Source organism: Medicago sativa, chromosome 8 (assembly GCF_051527215.1).
Source record: "Medicago sativa cultivar Bolivia chromosome 8, Bolivia_mono, whole genome shotgun sequence".
In the NCBI taxonomy this organism is placed as follows: Eukaryota; Viridiplantae; Streptophyta; class Magnoliopsida; order Fabales; family Fabaceae; genus Medicago; species Medicago sativa.
The window spans coordinates 61,349,478-61,368,790 of NC_140756.1; the positions used below are offsets into that span (position 1 = coordinate 61,349,478).

General features: G+C 32.7%; 3 protein-coding genes, 1 long non-coding RNA gene and 1 pseudogene across 5 annotated transcripts; all 5 read right to left on the reverse strand.

Annotated features, from left to right (window-relative positions):
* Positions 1-510: 510 nt before the first annotated feature.
* On the reverse strand, positions 511-1,233 carry LOC146900202 (uncharacterized). Its single transcript, XR_015024109.1, has 2 exons — positions 1,094-1,233; positions 511-749 (listed from the first exon to the last, which is right to left on the reverse strand). It is a non-coding gene; the product is annotated as an uncharacterized LOC146900202 (long non-coding RNA).
* Positions 1,234-1,782: 549 nt separating this feature from the next.
* On the reverse strand, positions 1,783-2,388 carry LOC146900203 (protein SKIP34). Its single transcript, XM_085739098.1, has one exon. The coding sequence runs from the start codon at positions 2,303-2,305 to the stop codon at positions 2,033-2,035; it is 273 nt and encodes a 90-aa protein (XP_085595224.1). The 5' UTR covers positions 2,306-2,388; the 3' UTR covers positions 1,783-2,032.
* An 8,308-nt stretch (positions 2,389-10,696) lies between these two features.
* On the reverse strand, positions 10,697-13,919 carry LOC146900204 (cathecol O-methyltransferase 1-like; annotated as a pseudogene). Its single transcript, XR_015022714.1, has 4 exons — positions 13,412-13,919; positions 12,473-12,783; positions 12,196-12,260; positions 10,697-11,136 (listed from the first exon to the last, which is right to left on the reverse strand). The product of XR_015022714.1 is annotated as a cathecol O-methyltransferase 1-like (transcript).
* Positions 13,920-15,295: 1,376 nt separating this feature from the next.
* Positions 15,296-16,329, reverse strand: LOC146900205 (uncharacterized). The gene is made up of 3 exons (XM_085737354.1): positions 16,125-16,329; positions 15,697-16,044; positions 15,296-15,601 (listed from the first exon to the last, which is right to left on the reverse strand). Exons 1-3 carry the CDS (start codon positions 16,245-16,247, stop codon positions 15,335-15,337), a joined length of 738 nt encoding a protein of 245 aa, XP_085593480.1. The 5' UTR covers positions 16,248-16,329; the 3' UTR covers positions 15,296-15,334.
* A 1,648-nt stretch (positions 16,330-17,977) lies between these two features.
* LOC146900206 (uncharacterized) lies at positions 17,978-19,223 on the reverse strand. The gene is made up of 3 exons (XM_085738050.1): positions 18,972-19,223; positions 18,518-18,868; positions 17,978-18,431 (listed from the first exon to the last, which is right to left on the reverse strand). Exons 1-3 carry the CDS (start codon positions 19,041-19,043, stop codon positions 18,378-18,380), a joined length of 477 nt encoding a protein of 158 aa, XP_085594176.1. The 5' UTR covers positions 19,044-19,223; the 3' UTR covers positions 17,978-18,377.
* Between the last annotated feature and the right edge of the window lie 90 nt (positions 19,224-19,313).

Consider the following 19,313-nt stretch of genomic DNA (forward strand, 5'->3'; position numbering starts at 1 on the left):
AACTATAGGGTTCTATTTTGTAATACAGTACCCAGCAAAGACATATTAAGGGAGTGTTTTATTCAACAACTTAATAAACTCTTCTCGTATAACTATATAAGCAGTGTTCTCGATGGTGGAAGGCCAAAAATCAACCATATAAACATATCATTGCAGCCTATGGTGCTGCCTAGCGGGCATTCCTTCACAGATTGCCTATGGCTATTGTTCAAAAATCTGCCAAGCCATGGCAGCCATTTAACAACACTGCACATAAGTCTGCACGATTAAACAGTTTGTACAATGGTGGAGAGAACAAGGGTAACTCTATCTAACTTATTTCCATAAGCTATTCTATTTTCAAAAGCTGGTCTAAACTATGAAACACTTACACAGACATCAGACACGATATTAACACATAAACCATAGTAGTTAATAGCGGATAGCGGCGCGTAGCGGCCGACCCCAAAAATGCTATAGCGGGATAGCGCCTAGCGCTATGACCGCTATTTCATCACTTTTGTGGACAAATTATATAAATAATACTATAAATTATAAACAAACATATATCTAATATAAAATTAAATATAACATTCAAATCTCATGACACATTCATAAATCACAGTAAATCTTTTTCTTATCATTCAAATCCTTCCAGTGATTAAATTGCCAAGCAATGTTGAGATTATCACCGGTCCGCTTATGTCTTTGAGCACATGAGTCAACAGACATAGAGTTTGATTGAACACCAGAACCTGATGCTGCCATGACTGTGTTGTCCACAAAAACAACAAAAATAAGGAAACAGAGAGCAGAATAGAGGATGAACAAAACAGTAGAGGAAAACAACAGAGAAAGATTGAACTAAATGTGTCCTGCGTCTGAGAGTAGAGTTTATCATAGAGATCTCACAGATAACCGAAGTCATTTGTGTTTTTTTCAATCATTCATGAGAAAACAGAGAGGAAGAACAAAACAGAGGATATGTTTATGAACAGATTGTGATACGTTTATGAACAAAACAGAGGAAGAACAAAACAGAGAGGAAGAACAAAACATATTGTGATATGTTTATGAACAAAACAGAAAGGAAGATTTATAGAAGAGAGCAAACCTGAGGAACGGCGGCTGTAAGGAGAAGATGAACAGATCTGCCGTTTGATGCGGTTTTGAGAAGATGAACAGTGAGAAGATGAGATGCGTTTTTGAGATGAGAAGATGCGGCTGTAAAGAATGAAAGAATGAAGAGAGAAATTGAAGTTATTAGGGTTTGACGAAAATGACAAAAATACCCTTGTTTTTTTTTAAAAACCAAGGACAAACTTGTATTTTCAGGTAAAATGAAATAGCGGTGCTAGACTGCAAAACCGCTATGCAGTGTTGCGGCCGCTATTGCGCCGCTATCTCATAACGCTACGCTATGGCTTATTGCATAGCGGTCCGGGACCGCACCGCACCGCGCGGCCGCTATTCGCCGCTATAGCGCCGCTATTGACTACTATGACATAAACACAATTAAGAATTTATGAAAATGGATGCAATCCAATGTAACCACACATGTTCGCGACATGGACATGGACATGTACATGTATCAAATACCAAACACATCTTCAATCTGAAGTATCTGCATAACGTCCTAAAACTCTCAGATAAACTCTACTAAACACCTTTGAGCACATTTCGCAAGCTAATCATGACTCAATTATTTGCAAAATCATCGACAACAATTTACACATGAATTTCAATAAATTAAATTATTCATCTACTATTCTACTTAACATGAATTCAATTCAACATCCAACCTAACACAACAACAAATCGAAAATTTCTATCTTATATCATAAATCAAATTCACAAAACCTAAAAAAAACAACAATTTCCCTAAACAATAAAAATCCTTCACGAAATTCGACAAATCCACTAAAATTAAAACATCACAAATTTTACAACATCCATCCATAATTCAATTAAAAAAACATAAATCACTAATGTAACAACAACAACAGCAGCATATATACAAATTTGACGGTAACGGTGACGGTGACCGAGACGGTTATAGGGTAGGTGGTTGAAGAGAAAGGAGACGAGCGACACGTTGTTGTTGAAGACGGTAACGGCGTTTAAGATAACCTTCAAGAATTTCCATGACAGATAAGAAGCGCTTCATCTCAAGGAGTTGGCGTGCAAGCAGAGCTTCACGAGCTCTGGCTTGAGCAAGGCGAGCTTCGGTGTCGGCAAGGCGAAGGCGGAGATTCTCGAGCACGGAGGAGGAGTTGTCGGCGACGACGGTGGATGATGGAAACGATGGGTGTTGGCCGCAACACATAGCTTCTGATTTTTGAAGAAAATCGCGATTGAAAAAAAGCACTTCTTCTTCTCCTTCAATTCACGTTTTCTTTTGCGCTTATTTTTTACTCCCTCGTTTGAAAATAAGTGTCGCTTTAACCAAAAAAAATTGTTTCAAAATGAGTGTCGCTTTCAGTTTCCAATGCAATAATAACTTTTTCTTTTTAATTGTACCCTTCAATTAATACTCTGTACACTACTTCCAAAGTATTACTTTTAAAACTAACCAATAGTTAATAAGGATAATTTGGTAAAATAATCATTCTCTTTTTCTTAATCATTGCATTTCTTATTATGTGTGTAAACACTTAAAACGACACTCATTTTAAAACGGATGAAATATTTTTTTTAATTGCTTTTTTGTATATTATGGGTAAGGCAAGTTTTTTGGGTGTTCATTTTACCAAAACGGTTAAAGATTTGGATAAAACTCTGACAAGTTTCTGACGTGTATTCACAAATTAAAATATTTTGATATATTTGTGTTCAAAATTAATAAATTAACAATTGAATTAAATAGTTATTTCCTTTACGAGCAATGCTATATCTTTAGAAAAATAACATCAAGAATTCTTCAAGAATAAAGAGTAGCCAATCACAATGCACTATTTGCCACAATTCAAGGAGGTGTGGCTGGAAAATAGGAAGTGGACAAATAAATCATCCAATTAAAATTTGCCAACTGTGTCTTGAAAAATTCTTGAAGCTATTTTTCTTAAGAAGTAGCATTTTCCTTTACATATTAGAGTGTAAAATGTGAAGTCCGGGTGAACTTAGCTCAGTTGGTAGGACATTGCGTAATTTATGTATAGGTCGGGGTATAAACCCCGGATATCCCACTTCTCCACATTTAATTGTGTGAGTTCTAGTCACTTGACAAAAAAAAATGTGATGTATCACCATTTTAACTAAATTTGTAATTTTTGTAAAGATTTATAATGTGTTCCTTTCTCTTGATTAATGATGAGAGATCATATTTTACTACTTAACTTGAAGTTTATCAGGAAGCAAGGAAAAATGAATGAAAGTGAATTCTCATTGATCATTGAATGATTACAATAGGTTTATATAGACAAACTAAGGAGCATCATATCATAGTATGTGCATGCAATATCATAACCAAGCCCTAACTTCTATTACTTGCGCAGCAAGTTATTGTCTAAACTTAATCATTCTCATCATAAAGCTAATCATTCTCTTCAGTCTGTAATAGCCCCCCACAAGTTGGAGGTTGATAAATGTTGATCAACCCTAACTTGGATAAAAAGGCCTGAAAAGTCTTGGGAAGCAATGCTTTGGTAAAGAAATCAGCCACTTGATCCTGGGAAGAGATGGGCAGAAGCTTAAGGATCCCTGCTTGTAACTTTTCTCTAATGAGGTGACAGTCAATTTCAAGATGCTTAGTGCGTTCATGAAAGACAGTGTTAGCTGCTATATGAATAGCACTGTGATTGTCACAATATAATACTGGCAATTTGGAACAAGTGATGTGCAAATCTTTGAGGATGTATAAGATCCACTGAAGTTCACAGGTAGCAGATGCTAAAGCCCTATACTCAGCCTCTGAAGAAGATCTTGACACAGTGATTTGCTTCTTGGTCCTCCAAGAGATCAAAGAACTGCCCAAAAAGAAACATTGTCCAGATATGGACCTTCTAGTGTCAAGGCAACCAGCCCAGTCTGCATCTGAAAACCCTTGTAATGTGATGGAAGAACTTCTGGGAAAGAACAAGCCTTTACCAGGACAGCCTTTGAGATACTTGAGAACTCTAAGAGCTACTGCATGATGTGATTGTGTAGGTTTAGATAAAAATTGACTCAATTGTTGAGTGATGAATGTAATGTCAGGTCTGGTATTGTTAAGATAAAGCAGTCTCCCAACTAATCTTCTGTAGGCAGGAACATCTTCAAATGGTGCACTTGAATCTGAATGAAGCTTAAGAGAGGAATCAGAAGGTGTGGAGAGTGGTTTGGATCCCAAACTCTCAGTATCTTCAAGCAAATCTAGGCAGTATTTTCTTTGGCAAAGTGAAATGCCCAGCTTTGAATGTGCAACCTCAATGCCCAGAAAATATTTCAAGACACCTAAGTCTTTGATTTTGAACAAAGAGTACAAAATAGACTTGATGTGAGCAAACTCAGTGAGAGAGTTGCCTGCCAGAATGATATCATCAACATATACCAGAAGAATAGTGAATGAAGTGGGAGTTTTCTTAACAAAAAGGGAATGATCAGAAACAGCTTGAGTGTAGTGTTGATCATACAATACAGATGTCAATTTTTCATACCACTTTCTGCTTGCCTGCTTCAAACCATAAAGAGATTTGGTTAATTTGCAGACTTGATTTGGTTTGGTGGATTTGATGCCAGGAGGGAGCACCATGTACACATCTTCCTGTAAATCTCCATGTAAAAAGGCATTATTAACATCAAGTTGATGTATATGCCAATTATGGATGGATGACAAGGCAATAACAAGTCTCACAGTAGTGAGCTTGGCAACTGGAGATTAAGTATCAAAATAGTCCAAGCCCTCAATTTGATTGTAGCCTTTAGCAACCAATCTTGCCTTGTATCTTTCAACAGTCCCATCAGCATGAAATTTCACTTTATAAATCCACCTGCAACCAATAGGCTTCACATTTGGTGGCAGATCCACCAGTTTCCAAGTCCCAGTTTTCTCAAGAGCTTGGAGTTCAACTTGCATAGCCTGTTTCCAACAATCAAGCTTACTAGCCTCTGCATAGGTCTTGGGCTCAGGTTGAGTATGTAAAGACATGACAAAAGAAGAATGATTATTAGATAAATGATGATGAGAAATGTAATTAGAAATAGGGTATGTAGATGCAGTAATATTATTGCATATATAATCTTGAAGATATGCAGGAGTATGGATATTCCTAGATGAATGTCTAGGAGCAATATGTGGTATATGTAGTGGAGAGGATGGAGATTCAGGTAAGGAGGGAGAGGGAGTGATATTGTCATCAATAATAGGTGGAGAATGTAAATCAGGAGATGCAGGTGAAGAATGAAAATGAGAGAATTATTGCCAAGAAGGAGAGGTGGAAGAAGAAGTATGAGGATATGGAAGGAAGTTTTCATGAAAGGTAACATGTCTAGAGATAAAAATTTCTCTAGAATTGAGGTCATAGAGTGTAAAACCCTTATAACCTGACTGATAGCCAATGAAGACAGATTTCCTTGCTCTAGGGTTTAGTTTGGTTCTGTGAGAATGTAAAGTTGAAGCATAACATAAACAGCCAAACACTTTGAACAAAGAAATATCAGGGATTTTGTGATGAAGAACAAAATATGGGGATTGATTTTGAAGAATAGGTGTAGGAACTCTATTGATGAGAAAGACAGCATGTTGTAAAGCATAAGACCAATATGAAGGAGGTAACTTGGATTGATAAAGCAATGCTCTACCAACATTGAGAATGTGTTGATGTTTTCTTTCAACACGACCATTTTGTTGTGGAGTTTCTACACATGACGTTTGATGAACAATACCATGAGAAGAATAAAAGGAAGACAACATGAATTTAGGACCATTATCAGTTCTCAAAACTTTAGGAGTAATGTGAAAATGGTTCTGAATCATAGTAATGAAGTTTTTAACATGAGATGATACTTCAGATTTGGTTTTAAGAAGAATGATCCAAAGAAATCTACTGTGATCATCAAGAATGGTTAAGAAATATCTGTGTCCATGAACAGATGCAGTAGATATAGGTCCCCAAATGTCAAGATGAATGAGATCAAAACATTTTGAAGCATGAGAAGTACTAGTATTAAAAGGTAAATGTTTATGTTTTGCAAAATGACACAAATCACAAGCATCTTTGTTATTGATAGCTTTGATAGAGGGATACAAAAGAGACATAATTTGTTGTCTTTGAGAAGACAAATGCCCTAATCTGAAGTGCCATAAGGCATTATTGGGAACAAAAGTATGGGATTTATTACAATGAGGAGGTAATACAGCATTACAAGATATGTTTTTGGAACTAGACAATTCTAAATTGCAGTCTTTGCAAGAAGGATAAAATTTGTAGAGGCCATCCATTTGCTTAGCCAAACCAATCATCTTCAAAGATTGTTGGTCCTGTATGAGACATTTGTCAATGGAAAAGTGAAAGAAACAAGTCAAGGATTCACACAACTTGGCAACAGAAATGAGATTGAGTAAGAAATGTGGTGAATAGAGAACATGGTTAAGGTAAAATTTAGAGTTAAATTCAACAGTTCCAGCATAATGAACAAGAACAATATTACCATTGGGCAAAGAAACATGGACAGGCTTAATTTTATAGAAAGAAGTAAAACAAGTGGAATCACAACATATGTGCTCATTAGCACCTGAATCAACAAGCCAGAAGGAAGGTTTCAATGAAGAGGAAAGAGGGATAGATACAGGTATACCTGCAAAGGATTCAGTAGCAGAAATGCTGGTAGAAAGAGTAGGAGTGGCTGCAATGTGGTTAGAAGTTGCTTGAGGGGTGGGTGATGCAGAGACAACTAAGTTTGATTGTTGCAGCAGAGAGACAAGTTGAGACAGCTGTTCTTGAGAAAAACTGAGATTGGAACTTGAAGAAGCACTAGAACCAGTTGAAGAAGAAGCACCAGCATCTGAATCCTCATGAGAAGCAGCATTAGCACGAGGCTGCCCCCTATTAACATTGGGATATCCATGTTTCATATAGCAAAAATCAACTGTGTGATTTGTACGATTGCAAAAAGTGCAAAACCTAGAAGGTTTGTTTTGTGAATAACTCTTGCCACGCCCTTGAGGTCTTCTAGTATCAGAAGCATTGACTTGAATAGAGGTATCATCAGTAACACTTAGAGAAGGAATTGAAGCATGATTACTCTCCTCTTGAACAACCAAAGAATAAACTTTGTTCAAGGAAGGAAGAGGATCAAGAAGTAACACTTGTGTTCTAACCACAGAAAACTGATCATTCAAGCCAGTAAGGAACTGCATGATTTGATCTTCATTTCTATGAATCTTTGCAGTTCTAGAGGCTACACAGCGACACTGATGAACACAAACACAATTTGGAATTGGTCTGTGTGAAGAAAGTTCTTCCCAAAGAGATCTCATCTCAGTAAAATAATCCAAAACACTTTTATCACCTTGTTTCAAAGTGTTGATAGATGAACGCAAATTTGCAATACGAATACGATCAATCTTAGAAAAACGCTCTTTCAAATCAAGCCAAACCTCAAGAGCAGTATCACAAAAAACCACAGTTGGTGCAATGGATTCTGAAACTGAATTGATGAGCCAGGATTGCACCAAATGATTACATCTTTCCCAAGCTGAACGGTTCAAATCATCTTCATCAGGCATAGGTATTGTACCATTGATGAAACCAAGCTTGTTCTTCGTTCCCAGAGAACGTTCAACCGTACGGCTCCAGGCAATATAGTTTGAACCGGTGAGTTTGGGAGTAATAGAAAGAGAATTAGGATTCTTACTAGGATGAACAAAGTAAACGGATTCAGTATCAGGAGAAGAGTTACGAGGCGCCATGGAAATTCAGAGAAGAAACAAGTTGCAGAAAAAACAGAGTATGAAAAAGCTTCAATGAAGAAGATGAAGAAGAACGAGAAAAGGTGCAACTGTGAAAATCAATGGCGTAGCAAAGGTTGAAACAACTACAAGAAGCAAGAATCACGGTGGAAAACAAGAATCAACACCGGAAAAAGCAAGAATCAACGATCAAAATGATGATCGGAGAAGAAAAATGCAGCGGAGAAAAAACGGTTACAAAACCGTTATGGATCGTAACAACCTTTCTCTTATGGAGAGAAGGCGCGTGATACCATATCAGGAAGCAAGGAAAAATGAATGAAAGTGAATTCTCATTGATCATTGAATGATTACAATAGGTTTATATAGACAAACTAAGGAGCATCATATCATAGTATGTGCATGCAATATCATAACCAAGCCCTAACTTCTATTACTTGCGCAGCAAGTTATTGTCTAAACTTAATCATTCTCATCATAAAGCTAATCATTCTCTTCAGTCTGTAATAAAGTTCAAACTCCGAACTCTGCATATAACAATTTATTATCACTATTCGCTGAGTTATGCTCATGATGACACACATGAGAGGATTTATTCTTTAATAAGTGGTTTTATTGTACTTGTTAGCAATTTTTTTATTTTATAGTAGGAAAAAGATTTCAAAAAACAGAAAACTCGTTTATAGACTAAATGTATCAGTATATGTCGAATTGTTAAATATATAGTAAAAACTCATTAAAGTCTAGAAGTCCTAGCTCAACTAGCAAATGCCGAAATTGCAAGGCCGGACGTCGTGATCTAGGTTCGAACTCGGGATCTCACAATTGTGTGTGAGTTTAATTTCAATGGATTATCACTTCATATAAGACAAAAAAAAAAAAAAACTCTTTAAACTGTGACTTTTTTAATAAATAAATTACACTATATCATCCCTAACAAAAATTACACCATATAAGTACTTTTTTTAAGGTTTTCTTTGTTATTGTTCTAATTGCTAGACATTATTATCAAATAAACACACCCACAGCGATGGGAAAATGTGGTAATCCAATGATAACCCGCCATATCATTTAATAATCATGATTTTTTTTTTTTTGAGCAAAATTTAATAATCATGATAAACTCATGTGTTTTTAACTTCTTTTTTTTTGAGGGATTATGTGTTTTTAACTTGTTAAATGATGTATCGGCATATCATCATTAAATAATGAAATCATATGATTGGATGTGTAGTAAACTTTTTTATATAGTATATACAAATTAAACTAAACTCTTTATGAACTAAATCAAAATGATATTTTTCTACAACATGTGATTTATCCTACGGGTAAGATGCAACTATTATAAGTTAGTTATCGATAGTTTGATTCATGGCCTTTGTGGCTTGTGTATGAAGAAATCCTTCTAAAAAGAAAAGAAAATCGCTTTTTGTACCCAACAAATTATCAAAAGAAATTAATCATTGTTGAATCGATATCATGTTATTTATATCATACTAGTTTTTTTTACAAGTGTATTCACGTCATAATTATAAATAAATAAATAATTATCTTCTCTCCATTATCATTTACTCATCTTTCTCTCTATCTTTTCTTTACGAGGAATACTAGCAATACACATTTTAACACACACTTTTCAATACACTATTTTTTATTGGTTAAAATTCACATGGATCCTACCAAATTTATATGGACCCCACATGATTTTGTGGGATCTATGTAAATTTTAACCAATCAAAGAGTGTGTGTTGCTAGTATTTCTCTTTCTTTATCATCATCGTCACCATCATCTATCTTTACTTGTTAAATTAATAAACCATCTTTCAAAAATTATAAATTTGTGTATTGTCTTGGGGAAAATTATATGGTGAAGTCATAAGAATGACTTTTTTGGTGAAGTCATAAGAATGACATAAAAAATGTAATGAGTAACACCCCACTGTTTGTACAATGACATCAAAAGTTCAGTCCTCATAGTATCATCAATTCATCAGATTAACAAGACTACACTTAATTTAATTTTATCCTACCTTGTTATAAGCGTAACACCCCACAAAGTGTAACACTTAAGACTATCACATAATATCATCAACTCTGTTTGCATGTTAAATATTCCAACGATAAAATAGTACATGTAAGTCCAAGATATTGCAAGCATTACTAGATGAATCAAAAATTTAAAAATGAATCAAACATTAAAATCGAAATTAACTTTTTCAAAAAAGTCAGTTTCCTGACTGCACCGTAGAAGCTCCCTTGTCTTGGTGCCCAGTGCCCACAAATGAAATTTATTTATTAAAAGCAAACAATTAGTGGCATTTAGGGCGATCTGAACAGTCACTAATGAGATTTTTTTATTTTATTTGGTAACTATTATGACGGTTAGAGCGGCCACAAATATATGCGGGAGCAGTCACAAATTTGTAACTTGACAAAGAAACAAAAAAAAAAAAAAAAACCATATAAAAACGACTTTGTGACAGCTTGAACGGACACAAATTATTTGTGACCAACTCATATGTCAGCGTGCAATGGTTTGTGGCGTCTTACGACTTTGTTGCTACTTTTGGCCGTCATAAATAGCATTTTTTTTCTTGTAGTCATAGATGCACTATTATTTATATATTGTATTAAATTTTAAAAAAAATTATTGTCAACCTTACAACAATTTTTTTGTCTTAACATTTTGATTCCCAGGTAAATGAGTCCTGGTAATTAAAAGTTTGAACAATGATGATTGTCGTCAGGCTTCAAACTATTTTCTTATGAAAGTATTTAACCGCAACAAAATTCATTAATTCAACCAATAGTTTCATAATCCACTTAACAAAATGAATACACAATAGTTACTGTTTTTTATTAAAAAATTTATAAAATTATACATGATACATATTTGATTTTTTTTCACCATGCAACACACATGGAATTTATTGTAGTAGTAGAAAAAACGAGTAGCATTTGCACATGCTCTTTACTTAATGAACTCCATAACCCAAAAGTTACGAACACAACATTCATATCTTACTCCTCTAAATCCAACTCTAGTAGCCAAATCAGTGAATTCTTGCTTAGTTCTCTCTTTTCCTCTTGGGGTTTGAGTCATCATCAGAACATCCAATTGGGCAGTAGACTTTGAAGCATAACCATTCCCAGGCGCAATGGGAATATGTGCCTCTAAAACAATCACCTTCCCATCATTAGGGATAGCATCATAACAATTCTTTAAAAGCTTTAAGCAGTGCTCATCACTCCAAATCATGGAGTATCCACTATAAAATTTAGTCAACAAATATAGATTAGTGTTATTTGAACATCAAAAAGTTAATATTAGACTATGATGTTTTATGTAAAGAAAATAACATTACTTATAACTACTAATTAGATATAGGAGAGAGAAGTCAAACTAAATCCAAAATTCAAAGTATATATAAAGAGAGATCAAATTTTGGTTTTGTAACACATGAATAGTGGAAAATTTTGGTTTTGTAACACATGAATAGTGGAAAGGTGATTGTAACTTATTGCACACATCTTCTGACCCATTTTTTTTTTTGGTGGTGGTCGGGTTTGAACCCAAGACCTTGCATATTTTATACGTTGTCCCTACCAACTGAGCTAAGCTCACGAGGACATCTTCTGACCCATTTAAAAATTGTAACTTTCTTCACACTAAGAAATTAGAGAGCTACTTTTACGACGAGTTCTAAAAAAGATGAATTTAAATCAATCATTTTTAAAATTAAATTAAAACATTTGAATATATTTTTTAAGAAAACTAAGAAGTAACTAAAACAACACAAACTACCATTTTTGAGGCACATAAAATCACTTTTAGTTTTTCTTCTAAATTCACTGTGAATATTATAGATAAATACATAGAAACTATACATAAATTATAATTATTAATCAAAATTTTGAATTGAACATCTTAAATACTATTTAAACAAATATTTCAAAGGAAAAAAATTAATAAAATATTTAAAATTTATTTTAAGAGCCACAATAAAGATAGGTAATGTTATTTTAGTTCATTATTAGTTTCCCTTTAAAAAATTATATTTCCAAGTGTCCTTTTTTAAAAAAAAAAAAAAAAGACTGGTTTATATCTGTCTTTCTGAGACGACCATGGTGCCAACTCTCTACTTTCACCCCCCATACATTTTTCTTTAAAACCACATTCATATGGATTTGTTTATCTAGACAAGGTCGCATGTGGAAAGGTAAATATGGTAATCGGTGTTTTTTCCCATTCAATTTGATTGAATAAGATGAGTGTGGTACTTAAGAACGTATACCAAGAACAACAATTCATATTTATATTCACTCACCTTCATAAAGATGGCATCTCCTTTAGGCACACTTTTAAACATATCTCCACCAACGTGTTCGACTCCTGCCAACATGGCAACATCAAGTAGTTTTTTCAATTAGCGATTTTTTCCTTTTGGAACTCTCATACCCTAAAGTTTCATTCGATATAGCATCCAATATCTAATCATTTGACACCACATTACTCTTTTATATGCAAGTATTTTAAGTGAATTTAAATTTTAGACAAAATAAATATTTCTTTGAGAATGATAAATAACATTTTAATGATCATACCAGGATATGAAGGGGCATGTTGAAGGACATGAGGCAAGTCAAAATTGATACCATGTATATTAGGGTATTTTGATGTGATCAAGTTACTGTTGATCCCAAGACCACCTCCAACATCAACAAGCCTTTTTATTCCCTCGAAACCATTGTAGCTCTCAAGAACCTTTTTCATAACTATTTTGGTATGATTGATTATCGCTGTATTGAAAACTTGGTTGAACCTTGAGTCCAAACTTGGATAATCAAAGGAATGTGTGCCATGAACCATGATGAATGGGACACCCCCTTCTCGAATTGCATTCTTAAGCTCGGACCTAAGAATGAAGAAACAATTAGTATGTATTTAATTACTATCCTAATAAATGAAGAAACTGGCTGTTGAGATTGAAAAAGCCTCGATTGGAAGGCTTATCTAGCAAAAAAAATCATGTTGCAATGTTGGAGCAACTATTTTATAAACTATTACCAAGGTTTGAAAAATCCAATTGAATCCACTTTAGAAAACAATACATCAAAGTTAAATTTCCGACTATCAGGGTACTTTGTGTATTGTGTATAACTTTAAAAAACCTTGATAGAAAACCATTGAACTTGTGTTCACTCTTTAAAAAACCTCAATTCTCTTAATTGAACATGCAAATACTAATTTATATTACGGAAAAGTTTTAATTGAATACCACACGATATTTTAGCTAATGTTTTATTTTATTTTTATTTTCGTTATAACTAACAATCACTCGATCGGGTTAATGACTAGTATCTATTGGAATTTAGTCCCTCTCCTTTAAAGAGTATCTCCTGATGATATATATTTTATTCACTTAACCAAACTTGATATATCACTTCAATGATTCTGAATCCAATATCAATTGAACTAACATAATGTTAATACGAGTCGATAATAATAATAATATTTAAAAAAGGAGAAGGAGATGAACTAACCAGCTAGCTAAGAAAACATTATCTTGGATCAAAGCCAACAAGGGTCCTAATGAAACACCATCAGAATTAGGAGCAAAAAACCTAGCAACAGGAGCCATACTATAAAGTCTATGAAATGATCCAAGCTTTTGTTCATCTTGAACCACCAAACACTTTAACACATCATGTGAGGCAAGAAGAGCAAGAATGCGATCCAACATTTTGGGAGCATCAAGATTGTTGCAAGAAATACGAGACGCAATCTCATCTGCAGAGAGTTGAGCATCTTTACCAGCTTTTTGCAACACATCAAATATACCAAGCTCAGTTGCGGAATGGAGTGTCATTGGTAGCACCATAGAGTTGCAAAGCTGTATAGCATATGAGAAACTTTCATCATCTTCTAATTCTTGTTTTTCTGATCTCTCTCCATTTCCATTCACATGACCTAACTCTAACACATTAGAATGGTTTGCCATGTGAACTTGAAAATCCAAACACTGAGTTAGTATTACTAATGTGCTTATCTAATGTATATAGCTATAAGTCCTTACTACTACCACCGAGTTGGGTGAGGGTGACCTATAGTTGATTTTAGGTATGTGAGTCTTTTTCCAGTTGTCTTGTTTTGTTGTTTAGCTATATTGAAGTTTATTTTTGGTTTTGGATTGTTGTAAATCCCCCACTATTTTTTTGTATTATATCACTCATAAATCATAATATAATTGTATTTATTCATTTATATACTTTCTTTTTTGGCAAAGTGTTATCAGTCATTTTTTATATGTATAATTATGATCCCTGTCTTTGGAAGTAATTTGTAATTTACTGGGATAGGCAACATCCGAATAAGTATATTTTTTTATTATGGAGTGAATGTGGCGTAATCATGGTGTCATTTTGATTTTGTGAAACTCATTATAGTTTCAAACATGCATTAAATATTTGATGGATTGAACCTTAGAAAGTTGGTAAATTTTATTGTGGAGTAGTTTGATATGTGGTCAATTTTAGATATATGCTTAAAAATTGTTTAAAATTTTAACAATAATTTTGTGTACTCGCAACTGAGATAATGATTTGATTGATAAAAGACAAAAATAATTATATTCCGATGAAATATTTTTAAAAGGACAAAAAAATTCTAAAACATTGCAAGGAAAAAGGACAAAAAAAATTATACTTTTTTTTTGAATAGCAAAAAAAAAAATTATACTTTTAAAAGATAAAAGACCAAAACAAATTTCTAATAATAAATAAAATACCAAAGAATATTTTAATATTTTTATTATAAATTAATAGTCTTTTTTATAAATTAACCACATTATATTGACAATTCTTTTTATTTTTGTGATAGAAAGGTCTAGTTGAGTTAAGTCCTGGTAGCTGGTCAAGATCAGACATGTTTCAATGATTAAAGAGTGCTGAAAAATGTACTTACATATTATTACTAACCAAGATCCTTGTGTAGCATCTAAAAAGGATCTTTGTGTAGGATTGCTGAGAGTTGAGCTCACAATCTTATAAAATGTCAATCGACTTCTAATAAAACTAGTCGAGATACCCGTGCTGAGCACGGGTAGCGCGGCTGCGCCGCGCGGCGGAACGTGTTTTGTTGGATAAGTTGTGTATTGGCGAGAAATAAATCAATAGTATACAATGTTATAAAGTATTTATAATTATTATAAATTGAATTCACTTGTTTTTTTTATTTTTTTTGAAGGAAAATTGAATTCACTTGTAAAAAGCTACAATTAATTCGAAATAAAATTCAGAGTATTAAAGTTTGCATTTCACAGTATTAATCGAAAGAAACTGATATATGTACACCACCCATTAGAAATAGGAGTGTGTCATAAATAGTAAAAACATTTCACAGTACTAATGAAATTATGATAAGGAGGTAATAACAATATTACAATATTAATCGATGAAGAGTCAAATTTAATAACGTCTAGAGACTTTGATAACAGAAACAATGTTTTTGGCCATCATAGAGTCGCACTTAAACTCTAGTAGACTTTCTGGATAAATTCGATTGGTCAAGCAGAATGATTTCCATCCACGTCCAATGGTCACAGTTGTTCCATGATTTTCAGTTTCATTTTTGAATATCAATTTGCAAATAGTTATTGTATATGAGGTGTCACATAGTCGTAGGTAGTCATGGTTTATAACTTTAAGAAAATTACCTAGGTTAGTTGGTAGATTCTGAAATGAGAGAAAAAGTAGTAAGTCATATTTAATTGATAAAAAGAAGTAACAAAAAATGTTTTTAAAAGTAGAATGAAATAGAGAAGATTTACCAATTTTGAACTAATTGGATCTCTCTCTGGCATGTCTACTTCAAATGTAAGATCTTTAAGACTGGAAGTAGTCAACCTATGATAACGTGGATATTCATTTATTGGTGTAGAGACGTTGAAGATTTTGATTTGGAATGTACTGTTTCCCAAATATGTGTAAGACATAAGCGGATTTGATGTTATATGATAAAAAATTCTGAATTCGTGTAGATCTGTAAGCATTGGCATCAACAAACTTTTGTTAAACTGAACTTGATGACTATTTCCAAAACCATCTTGCAAGATCCACTGTTCTTGTAATTCGTCGTAATGTTCAGCAACAAAAAGGGGATCTATTTCACAAATTATCTGTGATATAAATAGAACAATGTTAATAAAATGACAATAAAAAGTAAATAAATAAATAAATTAAGAAATAGTAATATTACATATGTGCAAACAGCTATGAAGAATGGTCTATTAGGCTCCGATGTCATCAATGGAGCTATGCTGCAATTGATCGATCTTTGATATGCTGGTATTTCAGAAATTGATGAAGAACTGGATTCCATTGTGAATGAAAAATGTGATATGAATTATGAGTGATGATGTATTTATAGAATAAATGTTGTGTTATATTTTAGTATTGATTAAATTTTAATAATATTTGTTACTATTTGATGTCTAGTCTTGTTTGTATGCAGTTTAGCTTTTTTAGTTTGATTGAAAAAGAACAAAATCATTTTGTTTTATGTAGAATTTTGGGAAGTGGAACTGGCAAGCCTGTACAACATATGTCTATTCAATTGAAGCCAGAAGCATGCATTTGAACAGTGTTTTGTTTAACATGATTATATTTTGTTACTTACATATACATATTTGTCGTTAGTCTTTGTTGCAATGAATAATGATATAAAACCAATTAGTAGCTAGATAAAGTATATATAATAATATGATTTGGAAAATAAAATAATATATAGTAATTAATAGAAATACCATAGAAAAAATGGATAGAATACATATATATAGTGTTGAGTCAATGTATTGGTATATATTTATTATAGAGTAATTGTTCTGCATGAAAATGCAGGAATCTATAGTGTTGTGTTGAAATAAAACTTGGTCAAAAAAAGTTATTGTAAAGGAAAAGCTACAGTATAACAGCAGTTATAGAGGTAGTCTATACCATGATATGATTTTATTGATAAGTTATTTCAATTCATTTGTACAGTTTATATGGTAAGTTGTTTGTCAGAAATGAAAAAGTGAATAAAAAAATGTAATAATTGAGTAATTGAAATATATGAAGTACCGTGAAAGTAAATTTAGGTTACAATAATAAAAAGTATTCTTCAAAAAAAAAAAGTAGTTGCCTATTTAAAGGGACTTGAAAGGTAGTATTGGATACATTTTACGAAGCAAGTTGTACAAAATTAAATAGTTTTTTCAAACTAAAGTTGGTTCCTAAAGTTGAGATGAATCCAATGTTGTGGACTCAAGAGTTAACCAAGAAATGTGTCAATGGTGTAGGGGTTATGGTAAGATGAAATATCATAAATAAATTGATTTATTGATATATCATTTCAATCTAGTAATGTAATTATTATTTTATTTTGCAGCATTTTCCAAAACTCGTTTCGGAACAACTTAACAGCAGTGATGAAAATAGCTTAACGCTCATAGATGAAGAAACGCAGAATGCTTATGAATGTAAAATTTACGTCGATCCGCGAAATGAAAGTTTAAAGTATCTTGGAAAAGGATGGTTTCAATTTATGGTGTCGAAAAAATATTCAGTTGGATGTGTTCTCTTGTTTAATTTTGAAATTCCAACACGAATATTGTATGTCACTCCTCTGGAGTGATTTTAAAGATTATTAGAAAGTATGTTATAATTAAAATTTCATGGAATAAGATGAATATAGTATGTGTTGAGTAGTTGATAATTGTTATAAATTATATCAGATGTATCACATTCAATTTTAATTTAGTTAATAAGAAAAAGTAAGTTGTAATAACATGATTATTTTAAGAGTATTATTGTTTAACTGAATATAGTACACTATAAAATGAAAATTTTAAGAATACTTTAGGAGTTTAAAAATGTAAATTTAATACACTATTAGGTATATCAAATACTATCTCTCTGAAAAAAAAGTATATAGAATATCTATAATGTAATATTATTTGTCATTGATATAAAATAATATAAATGACTATTATTTCCACCATCCTTACATAAAACCAATATATAAAATAGTTAGTGTAAAACGTAGAAATGTGTTAACATAACATTAAATTTTAATTAATTAGTAGAACTTACTAATACAAACCTGACATAAAAGAGTAGGTAGTCTAACACAGAAATAAAAATATTACATATAATATAATAGAAACTTAACATGAAGAGTAGATTGAAATTGATAGTAGTCTAAGACAAGGCAGCATCACTTATCACTGAAGTTGGAACAGAAGTAGAACTTATTAAACAAATGCATTAGAAGAAGCAGATGGACGGACTTGATAAACATGGCACTTTGTATTATCAGAAGGCATCAATTTGAAGCGGATTGTTTGGCCAATTTTGAAATGGTTAGCTTTGCAGAACACATCCCAGCTAATTCCAAACAGAGTTGTCAAATTGTGATCATTAAGGAAGTAAACTTGGAATTTTTGATCCTCACCATAATCCCCACAAAGTGTTACGCTCTGGAATGGTACTGCTTCAGATACATTGCAAATTCATCATCTACTTGCTGCAAAATGAAGGGAATAGTTTAGAACTGAGTATAGAACTGAGTATATATGTATTGAATGAAAACCACTAAATATTGATTTGAACCTTCATTGGACTCAAAAAGTCGGATTGAGAGAGAACAGTGTCAAAGTAGGCAGTATGGTTAGGGATTGTGCATCGACTGTGCCATATGGGAAGATCCTTATTATCATAGATTTCCTTGTACATATAAACACCAAACATATTCTTTCCATAATAACCAAATGCAATTTCGACGTTATCAAGAAATTCATGAAAATCATGTACTGCAGTCCATCCATTAGTCAATAGAAGGTTAACCATACTTTTTTTGAAGGATAAAAGGTGGCCCCTATCAATGGTATTAAGAATTTGCCATGTAGGAATTAGCTCAGCATAATACTTGTGCACAAATGATGGTTCTACCTCAACATACATCTAAAAAAAGGGGAAAATTTGAGATATGAGACTAACATAAATATAAGTAATTGCTGAATCATAGATATAGATTAAAATGTTCAAAAAAAGTAGCTGAAAGAACATGTTCTGAAACCTTGACAGCTGAGAAATAATCTATTGGATCCCTTTCAAGTATTTCAGTAAAATCCTCCATTGTATGATATTGTTTTTGTTAACAATGGAAATGTAAGCCAAAGTAAGTGATATTAATTTGATAAGGTAGGAAGTATTTATAATGAAGTTATATTTTAAATTGAAAATAATAATAAAGAATTGTTTAAGTGGAATGGTAAGTATTGATGACAAATGTTCAGCAAATGTAATGTTGTATAAGTAGCACAGGTATACAGAAAATTTGTCCACATGCTATGGTTGAAGTATGTGCAGCTACTTTTGTTGAATAGGCAATTCATGCAGGGTTATT